Below are 17,908 nucleotides of genomic sequence, written 5' to 3' on the forward strand. Positions count from 1 at the left end.
TTCGGGAATTTCTTACTGATAGCCAAAAAAGCGAACGAGTATGGGCACAACCACGCATGAGCAGAACATCATATACAGCGAAGCACGGTCGGACGGTATTTGTGCATAAGCGGACAATTATTTTAAGCGATTATCTCACAGGTTACGATGTGGGCTTTAGGTTAATCAAAGGAAGTAAAAATCTGCTGCTTGATAGTATATCGCGTTATGGATGAGTGTCGCCACTTCGATAGTGATTGGAAATAAACACGCACCCAATTCTTGCTGGCACTTTCATCGATGCCATAGATACAGACGACAGCTTTGAATCGAATAATTGTTTGATTGGATGTTCATATGATGCCGAGATTTATTAAGCCTTGGCTCGCGTAAAGATAAAATGCAAAAATATCTGGCTTGATAACAAACGTTGTCATTGATGAATTAGAAGCACAAGTTTAATAACATGAACGTACAATAGCTGGTTTTAACGTTTCCTTACGCTTTGAGTTGTCTTTGAGCTTGGATGTGTGATAACAGGACAGAAAAGAGGCATGTTCTTGACAAATGTGTTATCATTATATTCTCAGCTGGAAATAAATGATACTTTCATTATTTTTGGTACTTTCAATTTCCAATTTTTTTCAATCTCGCATATTTCGAAAAGGGAAAAAAGAGTCTTCTGTGCGAGACAAGAAGAGTCTAACTCAATGAACAATTGCACTGTTAGGCGTAGTGCAAAATGCTCAAATTCTACAAATTGACAGGAGAGCGGGTACGATTGCATGGATTCAATTCGGCATAACTGAGTTTAAAAATGAACATTGCCTTTCTAATAATAGAAAACAGAAAAATCTGACCGCAATATTTGAGTGTTATTACGATTGCTCAGATAATAAAGATGTGCGTGCTCTGATAGGTCGACAACAAACAGAGATACTACGCCCTGATAGATTAAAAAATACAGACCCGTTGTTCAGGTCTTCTGGGTAACGTCTTGTTCAGGAATTCTCGTGGACCACCTTCTAAACACCAACTAAGTGAAATGTGGCAAATTTAAAGCACATCATAAGACGGCACAACAACGATTTTTCCTGTACATCTATTTCCTAATCTCTACTTTTCTTATTTTATAAATGAAATGAATGTGTACACTGTTTGAATCAATGAACTCAGTGGTCAAACGTCGGGCATACGCAAGTGGATCCGTTCTGGCCTGCCGCGCGCCATTTTCCCGTGCAAAATTTCAAAGCAAAACGTAATAAACAACAGCTGTCTGGCAAAATAAGCGAAAGAACGCTGACACATTCATAAAGAAGTAAGCAAAAGGAAAACTCGAGACTTTTCGAACATGAATCTTATTCAGGGACTGGTATCAAATTAATTCATCATTCTATATTCAGCCTAACCGAAAAAGTTATACGCTTTTGAAACACTGTGACTCACTAGCTTTTGCAGTTGTTTGTAATTCCTGTTAGACAACTTGGTTGTGACAGCCTAGAAGCGCGCTACCTGAACGTTAAAACGTTCGCACATGCATAAACGTTTGACTACTGTGTTGAATCAGTATTCAAGATAAAATATTTATACAAAATGGCTACATCTATGAATATAAGCCTGGTAAGCAATCTTCTAATTTCCGACACTTAGCATCAATGTGGCCAGCGTGTGCAGATTATAAATACTACTGCCAGATCATGTCCCTCTTTAAAACCTGGGAACATTGATAATTAAACTCAGTGTCCCCGACGTGCTTGCAGATTATATAGAAAGATACTAATAACTTAATGCCATTATAAATATGCTGAAACGATATTTCCCTGGGACATTTTTGACTGACATTCGTAATTAAATAAATAATATAAAACAAGTCAAAAGGCATCAAAATAAAGAAACATCTGGTTTGCAGTTTTGAGAAACCTTAAAGATCATTTTCAAGATGCCTAAGGCCTTAGTTTCTAAACGAGAATAAAATCAATAATCGCCAATGATAGCAAATGTTTTTGACAAACTTTGTCTTTATTTGAAATTGTAGCGCGTTGAGATAAAACTGGCAGGCTATGATATCAAGTTATGAATTGCTCATCTTTTTGCATTTGCTGCAGTCGTACAACCGCTTTTACTGACTTTTGTAAGATTATTATGCAGTTTATCTGGACGAATTCGATATGGTCGACCCAATTTCCTAGTCTCGAGTTTTAGCACAGTCATCGAGAGCTATCAATTCGGTACGCAAGTTTCTTCGTCACTTTTTATAATATAGTCCATCGTTTGTCTCTTCATCGATTACAAAGCCACAAACGAAAACTTTTCCCTCAATTTGCCATCTAAAATTACAAAAACCGATGCCTCCTACCTTGACTGTCAGAAATAAAAAAGTCCCAGCCTTTCATTAAAATCTTAAAACCGTAAGTGTCATTATTCCTCACTGAGATACGAAATTCAATGATGATCCTCTGTCATTCAACAATAGAATCTACTAAATTGATGGACAGGGCAGTCGTTCGGCAGCAAGCCGATAGAAGGCCGGTTGTCGTTAAAACCGAATTATTTGTGATAAATATTTAGGATTTATCAATTCGTTTTACAACTTGTATTTACAGTTCCCATAACTATCTACATTTCCAAAAGGATAGAAACTCGTTGTAAGCCAATGGTCAACGGAAAATGCAAAATGCCTTCTTCGTTTATCTTAAGACTGGCTTTCTTCTTTCTTCCTCGATGAACACATAAAATCGAGCAGGAAAAGTGACTGCACAAGTTTAAATATGAGATTTTGAATGACTCGCGTGCATTTTACGCATTGATTGTTGAATAACTCTTCATTTGCATCTGAATATTTCCACACGCTCTTTGCAGTTCTCGCATTCAACATGACAACACCAATGAAACTTGCAATTGCAACGCCACTTTTTGACAATCTCATGAGTATTGTAGCCTCGGCCGCAACACATCAGCTCGCAGCCATCGATTCCATCTGATGTCTTATTGCATTCTCGTTCTGTTGTTCCGGGAATTTTCCTCCTTCGATCTCGATCGCAGTAATTCGGGGAGTCTTCGATGTAAACCAAGTCTCTAGAAGGAGGCTTGTTGTCGCCGAACTCCAACCAAAGATACGCATCTCGTCTACCGTTTGGAGATGGATATTTAATAGTTTTAACACGAGAGGCTTTAAGGTAGCGTTGCTTTAATTGAGAGCCTATCTTTTTAAAACCAGGAAGATCTTGCCAGCAGGTTCTTGACACGCATGATCCAGAGGTACCATGGCAATGGCAGTGTAATTTGAGACTGTCTTTAAGAGCCTAGTGAAAAAAGTTCCCGGTAAAGCAAAGATTTACAAGAAAAGCATACTGGCCAAAGTGCTTTATGTTTCTTTCTCGTAATTTATATTCGTTTAGGAAAGAAAACGGGTTGAGGTTTACGCCAAGATATGAAACCCGCGGACTTCCAGGGGACTCTTTCACAGAAAAGTCCATTTTAAACCCTCTGTGAAACAAATACTTCAAAAATGGAGTTACTATAAGTTAAAAAAATTGGTTTATTATCAACTGGTAGTTGATAAAGGATTTACACACCGCCCCAACTTATCTTGAGCGTCAGCCTTTCCTAAAATAAATCGGATAAAGGAGCCATCTCACTCGAGTTGCTTTATAAGACAAATCATAACAGTTTACTCAAGATAGAGACACTAACTTTCATATATTTACTCGCAAACGATAGTAACTTGTAATGAGTTAAAAATATGGAGGGAATAACTTATCTTGAAGTAACTTCACTTGCTCAAAGATGGAGATTTAAAGGAAGCTTTCATTGGTGAAACAGGTTGCCATTGAAATGATGGAAATATCTTGTAGTATAGCAATCCGTATGGAAAAATTGGGTAACAAGAAGCAAAATGTATGAAAACCGAGAACAAATATTTGCAATCTTGACGTTTGAACTTTGAACCGTGAGCGCCATTTTGGATCGTAGACGTCCTACGGTTGCCACTTTTAGCTGGCATCACGTAGATAAAAAGTGGAAACTGTGAAGCGTCACACCATCCAACATGGCGCAGAGCACGGCACAACTAAGTTTGAAATAACCTTTAATATTTGCCCCGTTGTTTTCTCACTATACACTTCATTGAAATTTTTGATAACTAGATTTAATCTTTAACGCTCTTCTTGATAATTCAACGGTGATTTGTCCTACCAATAGAGATGTTAGGAAACACTTTCCAAAGACGCGGATGGCCACCGCTTTAACAGTGCGACTACTTCTGACACGCTTCTACATCAACCGATTAACAACAAAAAACACTGTCTTCAGCTAAAAATACAGACAAAAGATTTGTGCCAATCATTAGACAGACTAAGAGCAGCTCTTTCTTTTCGACGAAGTCCGTCGCGTGATCCAAAAAATGATAAGAAGGAAAAAATGTTAGGCGCCACTCGGAACTCTAAGTGTGAGGCGCCTAGTTCAGCGCGACGCGCTGACGTCATATCTTTACCGAAAATCACTTTTTGATCCGCACAAGATACTTCGCCGAAGAGAGATTACTCGTAGTCTAAGCGCCAGGGTAACTAAAACTAAAATTTTAGCGGCCACCTGCGTCTAGTTATTTTGCAGAACTTGAAAAAAGTTCAGTGACTTAGTTCATCTTTTCATTCTTAACGGAATCTTATTGTCGACAGTTTTTTTTCTATTACCGACTATACGATGCAAAAAGAAAACACTTTCACAAACGAATACTTCGTTTAATTGGTTTATTAGAGCGCAATTCTTATGAGTGTCGTAAACTGATAAAAACCAAAGTAATCGCAACTTCCAAACAAAACAAAGAAACATCCTCATAGGAGCCACTTGAGAGCTGAACCTCCTCGAAGGACCAATTCGAGATTTTATTTCATTTCTCGTCTTATTTATCGACTGGATTTTAGGAGCTTTAGAATTCCTATCACAGATGAAAATAGAGCAACCCAATGCAATCCCCCATTGTTTCAACACTCATTGAAAATTGCTCTAAAAGTAGACTGATTTCGCCTTATACCACACCTCCTACTGGCTTTGACTTTGTACTGGCTTGATGAAAATTTTCATTATGTAAATACCGGATAACTTAAATGGGTAATTTCAAAGAAGAAACGAAAAAGCTGGAGAAAGTTTTATGATTGGAAAAATAATAAAGCCTTCCCTCACCAAAAAATGTTAGCGATAACATAAATTGTCATTATAAAAAATTCCTCCGCGCTCGGAACAATTCTACAGCTACGATCTAAGCGCGACGGTCGACGGTTGATAGTTGATGTTTCAAGTTTACTTTAAATTAAATAAAGAAATGCAACGAAACGAAGTAAATTATGCTACGTCAGCTACACAGAGGTTATTTTTATGAATCTTGTAACTCACAGGCCGAGAAACGATATCTTCATTCCAATTGGGTAGTTTGCGCGCGTTAGCTTTAATTATTCCCTAGACCTAAATAAAAACAAAAATGCGATAAGTTATCGTAAAATGACAAAACTGTGTTTGGAGCAGAATTGAAAAGCAGAAAATAACACGAAAAACAATCGTGTATCTTGAATCTTAAAACTGCCTTTGATATGCAGGCTACCATTGATATGCAGGCCCCATTGATATGCAGGCTACCACAGACAAATAGCATTCCTCATTTCTCGAGCGTAAGAGGTGTGGTATAAGAACCTACGGATATTCCATTAACTTTAAATTCTAGATTTTTAATCAAGGCTATTAGTCTTTTATACTCTATACATCTCAACACATCTACAATAATATGACTTAACTTTTTGACGGTTCTACCTTTTAATAATTAGATAAGTTTACATATATCTCAAAGTCAGTTCGATCTTATCATATGTGATCCTAAGTGGATCACTTTCCGTCACAAAACACGACATTTCATAAATGACATGTGAACATCTTTACAGATAAAAAGCACTTTAAGTGCCTGCAGTACTTAAATGGTTACTGTTATTGGTGCCCTAGTTGCACCTGTATTTTACGACGTTTTCGACACGTCCGATTGTATGACTGTTCTTCTGTACATGGTATGAACTGTCCTTTTAATCGTTTCATTTTAACATGGCGATTTTCGCTGTTAGCACTTAGGCCCTCAAATTCCGATTTAAATGTCAATGTAAGCTGTGCCACGCGCATGATCGCCATCTACTTGCACGTGTGCCTTATTACGTTGTTGACGCACTCATGACATTTGACCTCGCAGCACCAATGAAATTTACAGCTACACTGAACCACTTCAGTAAGATTGTGCGTGTCGTGGCCGCGCCCACAGCACATGACATCACAGTGGTCTTCCTCAGTAGAGCCGGTCGTGTTGCAGATGCGATCTCGGGTTCCCGGGATTCGAAGTTTCGGATCCCGATTACAGAATGCCTTAGAGTCATTTAGATACACCAGGCTACGCGTGTGTGGCTTCTTTGAATTATTCGATTGTAAGACAAGGTGTTCAGGCTTCGCCCCTCCGGAGGTCGCGCCCGTCAAGGCATCAACTCTCAAAGCAGTGTGATAATACTCTTTCAACTTTTCTGCGACTTTACGGAAAGAGGACAGGGCCATCCAGCATGTTTGCTCTACACAGGACCCTGACAATCCATGGCATTTGCAAACTTTAACCAATTTCTGTCTCACAACCTAAAGCAAGCGAGAAAAATGTCCCAGGTTTAGGTGAAAAGTTAAGGCTGCGCTCTGCTTCGACAAACAACAGACAGTGACCATTCCAAACCATGTAGCGTCCTCCTTGTGGAAAGATGATCTCTGTAACGCATCCTCTAAATTATTTGTTTTGGTCGTCTAATTACTAAGTTCTTTAATTAGTTGTCCATTCTCTAACAAAAATGATTATGTAGCAATGTAAAGTCGTGTTTAACTCCACGTGGATATAGATGCGGGCAATAGGTACTTGATCCACAAAAATGAAATGGAGAATTTTTAGCAAACGTGTGAATTTCGTTTGAGCCCGCTTAAGGTTCTTATACCACACCTCCCTCCTCAGTCAGCTAACTAGCACAGTCGTTAAGACCCCCTTTTTAAAGGGGGTTCTCTCACAAAATTACTTTAATATTCGTCGTCCCGCTTTTGGGGGTGGGATGGGGTGGGGCCTAATGTACTGTATTTACGGGTATTATTCTCAATGAAGACTAAACTATCAGATAGCTATAATAGCCACGAAAGTATCATTCAGAGCTACATGCTCAAAGTCGTTATGCTGTTTGGTTGTATTCGAACTGAGAAGAATAGAGTAAAGGTCGGAACACGTTGGAAATACAGGTCTCTCCTAAATAGCGCTTCATGTTTACTACTTTCAGAAGGAGTAAATGCAACTCACTTTAGTGATTAAGTTGGCATCGATATCTCTCGGTTTAGATTAATTTTTTTTCTTATATTCTTTTGTATGCGAGAGCAAAACGGAAAGATCTTATTTAAGTTAAACCCACCTTTCCCTTTTAAGCCGAAAACTAAAAATTAGCCAAAGATTAACAGAAGAATTGTACAGTTCTTTCAATAAAAATATCTCTAAAACGACTCCCAATTTAGAGGAAGCAATGTGTAAACAAAGGCGCACACGAAGGTGAACCTCAAAATCAAATACCATTGAAAGAGTTTCTTTATAGCTTTTAATACTCAGCGCCACGGTTTGACGAATTATGAGGCTCTCGTAAACTGCGATTTAGCGAATGAGACGGTGTGACTAAAATGCCTTGAGTCGATTTTAAAACGTATTTTATAAACGACATTGCACTGAGAATCATTTTAAACCAAGAAATTCCCAAAAGATAATAGCCAAAAGCAACTAAGTTAAGGAAAACGTCTTTTTGTGGAAACATTTCGCTTAGTGCTCCTTAATATGTAGGAATAAAAAAAAATTGTTGATTTTATGCGCGTAGCAACATTTCCTGAGATCCTGTTTCTACAGTTAATGACCGCCATCAATGTTCCTTTCAGTCACTTTATGATACAGCCAACTGGATAGTAAAATTATATTTGTTCCACCGCGGAAGTATCTGCAGTCTTCACGGCCTTTTTTTTCTTCAAGAAAGAGGAAGAAGACGATTCTTTCCGTTTCTTAAAATAATCTCAGGAATATCGGTCTCAATTTTAGGCGTGGGAAACTAAATTTCTTTTATTCCAAAAATAAATTTTTCGACATATTAAAAAAATTGTTATCAACATAAAAGATGCTCTGTCAATGTTTGTTTTCAGGGTTCCCAGCTGTTAGAGATTCCGCCGTTAATATTAATCTCTGCAGGCGGGCTAAGAGAACTCACTTTGTTTTAATTACTAAAATTCAACTAAACAATGCTTTCTTTTCGAACCATGCCTAGTGGTTTTCGGATCCACAAAAGTTAACATTGCACCACCATGGGAAAGCGCTTTTAGTTACAAGTATCACTTTAAGTGTAGTTTGCTTTCCCAAATTCTCGAATTCATTTCTAAATATGATAGATTTAAAATTTCCTATGCCCTTTACAATTGGTGAGCGTAACTGAAACTGTCTAAGCGAAAGCACAGTTTCGTTCGATCGCTGATGTACTGCATACCTTCGCAGAGCTTCACGTATCAAGCATTCTCTTCACAGTATGATTTCGCTCATTTCTGAGTTAGGCAATGAATTCCAGCGCATGTTTGAAAAACTATTGCTTTCATCTAAACGTTGACTTTATTCAGAGGGCATTGTATGCACATTACGTAAGTTGGCAAAAATGTTGGAAGGGAATGAACAGTCATTAGACCATAGCCACTTTTATATATTGCATATTCCGGTTAAACTAACTCAAGCTGGTATTTCATGGTCAACTTAGTTAAAGGACGGATTACTGTAAAATATAAAGCTAACAGCCAGTAGTTGAGCGAGGTGGTGGTATGGCATAAGGAGTTTTAAATATTAGCATTAAATATTTGCAAGCAAAACTTATCTCATAAGGAAAATTTTGACCAAATCACACTTTCCGTTAGAGATAAGAAAAATTTAGCGTAACCCTTCTTCTCTTTCGAGTTTATCGGTTTCCTTGTTAACACGGGTCATTTCATCTGGACAGAGTCCTTTATTACATATTGTATGACTCTCTCAGTTCTCAATCATGAGGCAGATTAAAAGATACTAAGCCATTCCCAGAGAGAGAGTCACAACACGATTAAATAAACTATACACAAGTCCAAAAATAAGAATATGTCTCACTCTTCAGATTGCTTTTTTTTGTCTGCTGTAGTCAAAGGGAAACAAAGATAAAAAAATTCGAGTTCCGTCATTTTTTGTTATTGATCATTTTAAGCGAGGTCAAATATTTCGAAGTCGAACTTTACAAATCATAAATCATTTTAGCACTTTTTTTAATATTAGGGAGCATGCATTATTTTTCTTGAGGATATGAACATTTTGAGCGTAGAGTTTTAATTTCCTACGACGTGGTTTTGCGGTTACTTTTTAATAAGTTTGAATGTCTTCCTCAGTAAACATTCAATATTGTTTATTATACAATTGTCGTTGCCCAATTAGTTATTTTACTTTCGATTTAAGTTTCTGAAGAATCTTGCCAAATTGTGTTGAAAAATCGACGAATTTTGTACACGTGTTCAAATTGGAGCGTAATAATCCAATATATAATTATCTTGGATCAAGGTTGAAAGTTCCTGCAATATGAACCCTTTTCATATGCAAATTTCACGGCTACAAGCTTCTTCGTGTGACCAAGACAATTCAGGCCAATCCGAAATTGTTTAGCCGTCATTATCATTAACTAATTAGAAAAGCAATTATCTAATTAAATCTCCTACCTGCCTACCAGCCCTGCTGTTATGCCTGTTCATCAGCCAAAAGGCATTGTGTTTCTCCTCGCGAGCATTCACGAAGCGACTGGAAAGATCGAGACCGAAGCTCAAGTCGACAGAACAACCACCCCACGACCAACCTTTGTAGTGCTTTTTTTTCTCCGTACCCGTGAGTTTCTTGTCACAATTGCATTCGCTGAGGTTTCCCATACTACAGGCTCGGGTGACTGTGTACACAACTCCAGCCGAAATGATAGCTTGCGTGTAAGCCATCTCTCTAGTGCCCTCTACAAGTGGGAGAGACAACGTTTGAACGGACATCTTTGCATAATTAGTCACCTTTAGTTCACTAACGTAAAATGAACACAACTTTTAGCATCAGTCTTTCAACTGATATTTTCACGTATGTTCAAGAGTTTCAGACTGAAGCAAATCCTTCGGCAAAGATTTATTCCATGCATATATAATTGTTTTCATAGAACAAAGTTTTGGGCATTTCCTTTAAAAGACTATCCTTCTTTTCCAAGTTAATCGATGCAAAAATGAAATACTTGAGTAACCCTAAAAATCCCAGTGATGCAGTTTTTTGTCAGCTAAATACTCATATCTACTATCATCATTAGATCTTGGTCGAAACATGTAATATATTTTAGAGGAAACCAAAAATATCCAGTTTTATCGAATTATCAACAACAAGTGATTTCCACTTATTAAAAAAGGACTAAAATAATCGACATTGGTGAGAACCTTATAAATTTGAAATGAGGATGCTTAAAATAGCTTTTTAAATATAATTTTTTTTTAATTTCATTTCACATGATCGATGGCTGAAAATATTAGTATCAGTCTCTGGATGATTTCTAGAAGACGACGGGTCTAGTTACAATCATCTTTACTCCTTCACTACAAAATCGCTCAGGAGGATTGAAAGCATAACATAACATTGCTCTTGCAGCTTCTGCAAGCATAACTTATTGGGACACTAGTTCTAGAAGGAATGCAGGCTGTATATTTACTCCTCGAGAGCGAAACACATCCTTTGATATGAACAGATGTCTCAAAAAGCTGCGCATGAAAGTATCATACCACGTAGCCCGTTCTTATACGTAATACGCAGAACTGGGACAATTAAACATTTAAATGTCCAACTTCACTTTAAATTTAAACACATTCAAACTCGTTAAAAATTGCCTTACAGAAACAATCAAAAATTTCATATTGGTTTGTTTTACAATATCGATCGGTCAGTAGAAAATTATAGGCAGCACCAAAAGTGCTAGCTTTTGTGTCGGGAAGCTGAAAGTTTGGACAAATGAAAATACTGTCGCCGTATACCGGAAACACTTCAAGACACTTAAACATAAGTGGATTCATAAGAGGACTCTCAGCTAAATAGTGAGCCATTTACTTCAAACAAACAAACAAACACTTTGTAACAGTTCAACTAAAGTGGACTGACAAAGAAAGGCAATAGTTAATTGCATGATATATATTCGAGAGGCCTGTAGTGTCTCATTAGAAAGCCGACATTTAAGACAATCTTAGAGGATGTTAATCCCACTTACTAATGGCTTTGTCGTCGAAATCCGATGTTTCGCCGAGTAGAGTACAATTCCATCTGCTTTTTCGGAACTGGAACCTGCATTCCTCTGCAGCCATTCGATAACCCTCTCTTATGCAATAAATGACTTTTGGGTTTTCGTCGCACACATTTCTTTGCCTATTAGACAAGCCTGGAATGCGAGTACAGATAAGGCTTGGGACAAGAGTTGCGACAGAGGACACAAACCTGCCAAAGACATGACATAGAAAGTTTGAATTAAATACGATTGTCTTTGTAAAGTACAAGAACACAGGAATGAATTCTCACTCACAAAAGCTTGGAGTTGGCTTGCATGTACGCGAATACTGTGGCAACTAGTAAGGTGAAAAGAGCTATCCCGTGTTGGCTCTCCATTTTAAACGGTTCAAGTTCGTTCTTTTTATCTAGCGGGTGACAGAAGTTCACGAATATAAATCCTGTCATCATTGAAATGTTTGTTTGATCTTTCTCCTGATTGGGCCGACCGGAATTAATCAAAATTTTTAATTTACTTTGTGGACTAAACAATTGGGCGGAATGTGTGGCCTTAAATATTGTTTCTCATCCAAGCAGGAAAACTTTTATTGATGAGTGTTGAAGTTTCCAATTTGAAGCATTCATTTTTTTTCAGCGGCTTAACTCAAATATTTTGATTTAAAAACCGACAAGAACGCTTAACGAAGCAAGCGACTCTTTTTTTTTTGGAATAGCTCTAACGGGGCTGACTTACTTTTATTAAAAAGCTAATGATAAGAGCATAAAGACTTAATTGAAGATCATAGACGTGGCCAAATTTTATTAAACAGTGATTTTGCATGCATTTGAGGCATTTGAGAGGTATTCCGAAAACAAACATCCAGCTCATTATTGATAAATTGAATTGAAGGTTTCTCTTTGATGTGCCGCCCATTTTGCAATGGCGGACTAACCCTTTCAGAAGGTTTTCACTCAGCTATACCACAATTGCACGGCAACCTCCGTTATTTCGACTCGTGTTATATTAACCGCGCCTCATCCAGCGGAAGCGGTAAAACTAACGGTTTTGCGTTTTTTCATAAGCAGCGCCTCGCGAACTCTATTTCTTATCGAAGGGTAGTCTTTATTTCATCCGGTTTCTTCTTTATTAACGAAAGTTTCATTCTGACAGAAGAGGCTGCACAATAAATCTATAATTATGTCAACTTGACAATACTTTTAGAAAGAGAAACCACGCGCCAAACTCATCAACCAATCCTTATCACAATCTTAACTTTTGTTGAGTTATCAGGGAACTTCGGCGGCTCAGTAATTTATACAATACTTGCCTCGTTCTCTTCTTGTCAAAAAATATCTAAGCTCAAATAATAATTAATCTAAAATTCTAGATTTATGCTTGTTGAAGTAACAAGTAAATTTTTCTTGATAACGGAAATTGATAGCCAACTCGGACACCGCCGAAGGACGTCAACGATCCATACGTAGCCGGTAAGAAATTGCTAATAGTTAATTTCGTCAGTTCGTGCGAGATAAATAAAGCAACAATTCAAGTAACTCTATGGGCATAGATACTTCATTTTTCCTTCGGAAAATATTTGGGGTAAGAATGTTGGAAAAACTTTCCACGAGCTTTTTACTGGGTGTATTCGAGATACGGCTTTCATTTTTCATTCAGTAAACTTCGTCTTCCTCTCCATACAGCTATTAAGCTTACCGGGGAAAAAGATGATGTAATTGAGAAAAGATTTTTCATTAAAAGGAATTTTTCCTCAGATGTATAGTCTCAGATCGTCCTTTTGAAATCTTTGAAAGTTTTAGCCATATTGGGAGAGCTATTCAGTTTGTACACCCATTCAGACAAGCCTGTTGATATTTCGCATATTCACTCATAAATCTTCTTTTCTGCGTAAGGGTGTTATGTTTGACAGATCATCAGAGCATATAGAGTGCTTTGAAAATGTCTTATTAAATTTACTGATTAGATTAAAAGAGCAGAAAGCACGAACTACTCCACATTTCAATATCCACAATGTTCCGCTCCATGGACCAATTTGATTGCATCTTGTTCAAACACCCAATCATCAATCGTTTGTAATTCAGACATGCTCTGATGTTTCTACTGCCTTCGTTTGACCGCCTTACAAAAGAGATTGTGCGCAGATAAAGAGACAGAATATATCCCATCTCGTAAAAAAAAAGTTCCTTAGTTTCTGATCAAACTAGTTATTTAAAGTCATTGCCTTAAAAGACAAGATTTCGATCAAATCATCTATCAATAGAAGGTTAACAGGCAATTTGTGGACTGTGTTTATTTAATTAATTTCAATCTAACTATCTCTTTGATACCTGCAAACACTTTGCTGAATGCCGACTTTGAAATTAGAATGACAATATTTCCTTAACTTTATCAATATCACGATTACAATGTCACATTAGTATTCTTGCTTTAAAAAGGGCTGCTTGAGGTAAACCTTTGAAAAGCAGAACAGAAAATTCCATGTTCATTAAAATTTAAGGAACAATACACATTCTAAATTTCAGATGAAAGGTTGTTGTTCAACGTGAATCACAATATCAACGGCCCTTTCCGTCTTCTGAAAATAAGTAACATGATTGATAATTCTATGTACATTTATTCAATTATTATCAAATTCTTTTGATCCCAAAAGGTACAAAAAGGAACACAGACAAAAAAAATCCAATGACTTACTAAAATTGGTTACATAAGCCGAATATACCACAATGTACTTTGTTTCAGCTAGGAATTAATTTCCATTGTGGTTTTACATTCACAGATGATTGCAAAGTCACTTCAAATGACAGATTTACATTCGATCAAGTGACATCCCTCGAGGAGCCGCCGAGCACGTACTTGTTGCTATGTTTAGCTCGGCCCTCCCACCACTTATTTTTCCATATTATCGGCGTAGTCTTTCCTCTGTCATAACACGTGTGAAAGAAAAACATTGACGAGTCACAAAACGGTAGAAAAATCGCGATCTTTTCATGCAAGAAGATGGATAAAACTTCACGGAATCCAGAGTTCTCCTGTCTCGTTCTTCTTTGCCGATCACTCGTAAAGCTTGAAAAATAAATGGAAAATTTTGAACCATAGACCCCTTTCGAATTGCAGATGGGTCTTTCGTTCGTGCGGTACCAGCAAGGATTAAATCGGCAAACTACTCATGGAAAACCTTTTTTGGCCTTGTAACAAAGAAAATTGGCCGAGAAACCGGCAAGTTAAGAAAAATCAATAAATATCCACTTAACCTTAAAACCACATACAGAAAGCCGAAAAGAAATCATAAAGAAGATGATTGCAAACACAGTCAACCGCTATGAAATTAGCCCTTCAAGATGCGGCCAATTGCAATTGGGCACAATTGGCCATCTGTAAAAATTCACTGAACTGGCTGGGGAAGCAAAGAAAAGCCGAAAGGAATTGAAGAATCCCCTGCCAGCCACTGATCACTTAAATAATTGAGGCCGAAACATACTCTAAAGGAAATAACAGGGTTTAAAAACTTTGGACGAAGGAATCTTAGTGAATTTCATTTTCAATTGAAAACAATGCCTTATAAAGATAAATTTCTCATCAGATTATAATAGAATCAATGGGAAAAAACCGTTTAATATTTTAGCTCTTTTGAATCAATTTTCGTCTTAGGAGATATAGGGGTATTTTGTAAAATTGGTGAAGTATTAAATCGAAGTTTTTGGACAACGTTTGGGAAACCGTAGACTCACTCTAAATGGAGTATCCACATTCTCTAGTAAACTGCAAAACAGCGGATTCTTTCGCGGTGTATGCAGACCCACATTTTGTAAAATTTTCATTAGTGACTTCATTTTGATACATTTGATACAATAGATGAATGATGATAGTTGTAATATTCAAGAGAGGACTCCTCTTAGTCTGTGTTATGTTTGTGCTTTAATTCGTCCAGTGATTCAATCGACACCTTTTTGGATGGAAACATTTTTAGATGTGCATTTTTTATTTTTCATTTTCTAAAAATGTGTTAGAATTACTCCTCATTATTCTGGAGGGTTGAAAATGCATAGAGTTTTGGAAGCCTGCAGTGAGTGCAGCACTCATCAAGAAATCGCACTTTTTTTTGGCAGTTATGTTGAATCAATCATTCAAAACACTTAAGTGATAGTAAATCCTACAGCTTATCACTCTTCCGTAACTGATCCTACTGTTAAATGTTACAATTAATCGTAGTCAACCATCCTCAAAAAGGCTATTTTTACAAAAGCATGCAGGAGTTCTTTAACTATAAAACGGTTTCCAAACATAACCCAAAGTTTCCGTAAAATAAGAATTTGCTTCATAGCGTTTCAGAAGCTCGTTGCCCTGAGGGAGCCAGCTTTATGACAATTTAGGACTGCCGAGACTATTTTAGAAACTCATTTGCTTAAGAGAAGTGGAAATTTAAGCCGCGATTAACTTCCGACCCTAGAGCAGCATACTTTGGCTATTAATAAACCATATATTGCCTCGATGCCTCCATACAAAAATTTAATCTTCGTTGTGACATTCATTCATCAATATTATTAACAATTCAATTTAAAGATAGATTTTTATATCAATGAGGCTGTCGTAAACGCTAAAGCCCTCCTTTTAAACAAATTTTTATCCTACATGAGTAGTTTTACTCGGCCCAAACTTAAGACCTTTTTCCTTAAAAGGAGTATGAACGTTGTTGAGTTTGTAAATAGAATTTACTCAGGTTAGGCTTACAATTGCACAGGGGAGGTTATGTTTGGATCCTTGGACTTTCAAAAAAAGGCGACCAATATGGCTCTTAAACAGAAAAGTATTTTCATCAGTTCCCCTATTTTCAACGCCTGCGAGATGCTACGTCCATCAAAATTGAAAGAGGAGTACCTCCATATTTCAAAACTTTGCTTAAATTCATTTGTTTCTCTTTTGAAAAATTTTCTGAATGAGCTTGGCGGCAACATAACAAAGGATGCCATCATCCTGAAACGAAGTCATTTGGAAAAAAAGTTATCGAAGACTGTATTACGAGGCCATGCTGTGTACGAACTAAAGATTCCTCTATGATGGTTCATTTACCAATCAAAGTAGACTTGATTTGCCGCATTCGGTTAAAGATCAAAAGGCCGAAACAGCTTCCGTAATAACATTCAGTCTGCGGATTTGATACATCATCACAAACGCTTCACCTGTGATGTGGTTACCCGACATCCTTAAAATTGTTCGCACCGCTGACGGCACGAAGCACGCAACAGCTGACCAAACTGCCAGAAGGTCACGCAAAGCTGTTGAATAGTTATACAATTAATCTCTATTTCGTCCTCAGTATGCCCGATCATCTTCAGCTGACTTAAATCCAAGAATGAGAACAACACGACGTATTTTACTCAATTAGAGTTTTAAGGAATGGTTCTCTAAAGAACATTTCTTTTTGTATATACATGATGAGTTTTCTATAGGTCACCCTCTATCATCCTTTAATTGAAATTGGTATGCATGTATTTAATGAAAGTGTTACTTTACGATCTTTTAGAAAAGACTTAGAGAAGTCAAATATTGTCATATTTTTTGTCTCGCTTCAAGCTAACTATTACACTTGTTTGATCGGAACTTTTTTTGCAACTCCGCATCAATATGCACTGGTAAATTCCCATTCATAAAATCTTAGAAGGAACGTGTCTTTTTCCGTGATTCTACATCAAATTTATTCGCAGGTCGTAAACTCTATTAAAGGGAACCAACAGATTGTTTCACTTAAAACTTGGTTTCGCTAAACAACAGGGTAAAGCTCGAAGGGGCACGGTGTACTATATCTCACGGTAGCAGCCACCGCCTCTGGTAGTCACTCATTTATGCCAGCGACACCGATTACTTTCAAGAGGTGAGGCAACTAAGAACCTCAAGCACGAAAATGAGATTTTCTGTCTAAGAATCACAAGCTCTTCAATCCTATTATCTTTGCGTCAACACATCGTTAACCTTTTCACGGATCAACCGAATAATTAAAAAAAAGGTTTCCGAACACCCTGGAAGGGCTTTCAATAAGTCAGACAGCGATATTCGATCAATTAAGAAAAGAAAATGCCCCACTTCCAGTATCAAAACAGGACTGCCTTACCTTCAGTATAGTTTTAGCAGTGTTTAACCATATGCTCAGGGCGAGGTATGGGCCTTTTTCTGATAAATTCTTCTTGTTACAGCCAATGCTGTATAATTAGAAATGTTCTTGACAAAGAATCGCACGTTACTTTTAAATGCCGCTTAATGAGTTTCAATACCACAAAATTCAATCCCGCCACACGTACAACGGAACTCATATTAGACGTAAGCAGCTCAAAAGCTTCCTTGTTTCAACTATCCGCATCATTTCAATCAAAGATATTCAATTTAGTACTGTAGTGAAAGCGGAGCTTCTACGCGCGTTAGCGGAGCCGTTCCCCTAGGAATTGCTATTTCGGTAACGTAGGCATTATGTGCGTTTCATTCTTCAAAGATTCTTCTAGCGCTCGTTTTTCTCCTCAAATCTTTATTTTCCTTTTCAATAAAGTAATTATCAAGCTCTTGATAAAATAACT

The 17,908-nt window shown here is 37.3% G+C and overlaps 1 protein-coding gene across 3 annotated transcripts; it reads right to left on the bottom strand.

Annotated features, from left to right (window-relative positions):
- Nucleotides 1-1,065: 1,065 nt before the first annotated feature.
- Nucleotides 1,066-17,588, bottom strand: LOC131775691 (protein Wnt-7b). 3 transcript variants are annotated; one of them, XM_059091814.2, is made up of 4 exons: nucleotides 11,643-11,754; nucleotides 11,334-11,557; nucleotides 9,775-10,055; nucleotides 1,066-3,281 (listed from the first exon to the last, which is right to left on the bottom strand). In XM_059091814.2, exons 1-4 carry the CDS (start codon nucleotides 11,723-11,725, stop codon nucleotides 2,802-2,804), a joined length of 1,068 nt encoding a protein of 355 aa, XP_058947797.1. In that variant the 5' UTR covers nucleotides 11,726-11,754; the 3' UTR covers nucleotides 1,066-2,801. The 3 variants fall into 3 exon arrangements, with proteins under 3 accessions (XP_058947797.1, XP_058947798.1, XP_058947796.1); XM_059091815.2 differs by lacking the exons at nucleotides 1,066-3,281; nucleotides 11,643-11,754 and adding exons at nucleotides 3,315-6,633; nucleotides 17,452-17,588; XM_059091813.2 differs by lacking the exon at nucleotides 1,066-3,281 and adding an exon at nucleotides 3,317-6,633.
- Nucleotides 17,589-17,908: the final 320 nt, after the last annotated feature.

This window comes from Pocillopora verrucosa, chromosome 14 (genome assembly GCF_036669915.1).
Source record: "Pocillopora verrucosa isolate sample1 chromosome 14, ASM3666991v2, whole genome shotgun sequence".
Lineage (NCBI taxonomy): Eukaryota > Metazoa > Cnidaria > Anthozoa > Scleractinia > Pocilloporidae > Pocillopora > Pocillopora verrucosa.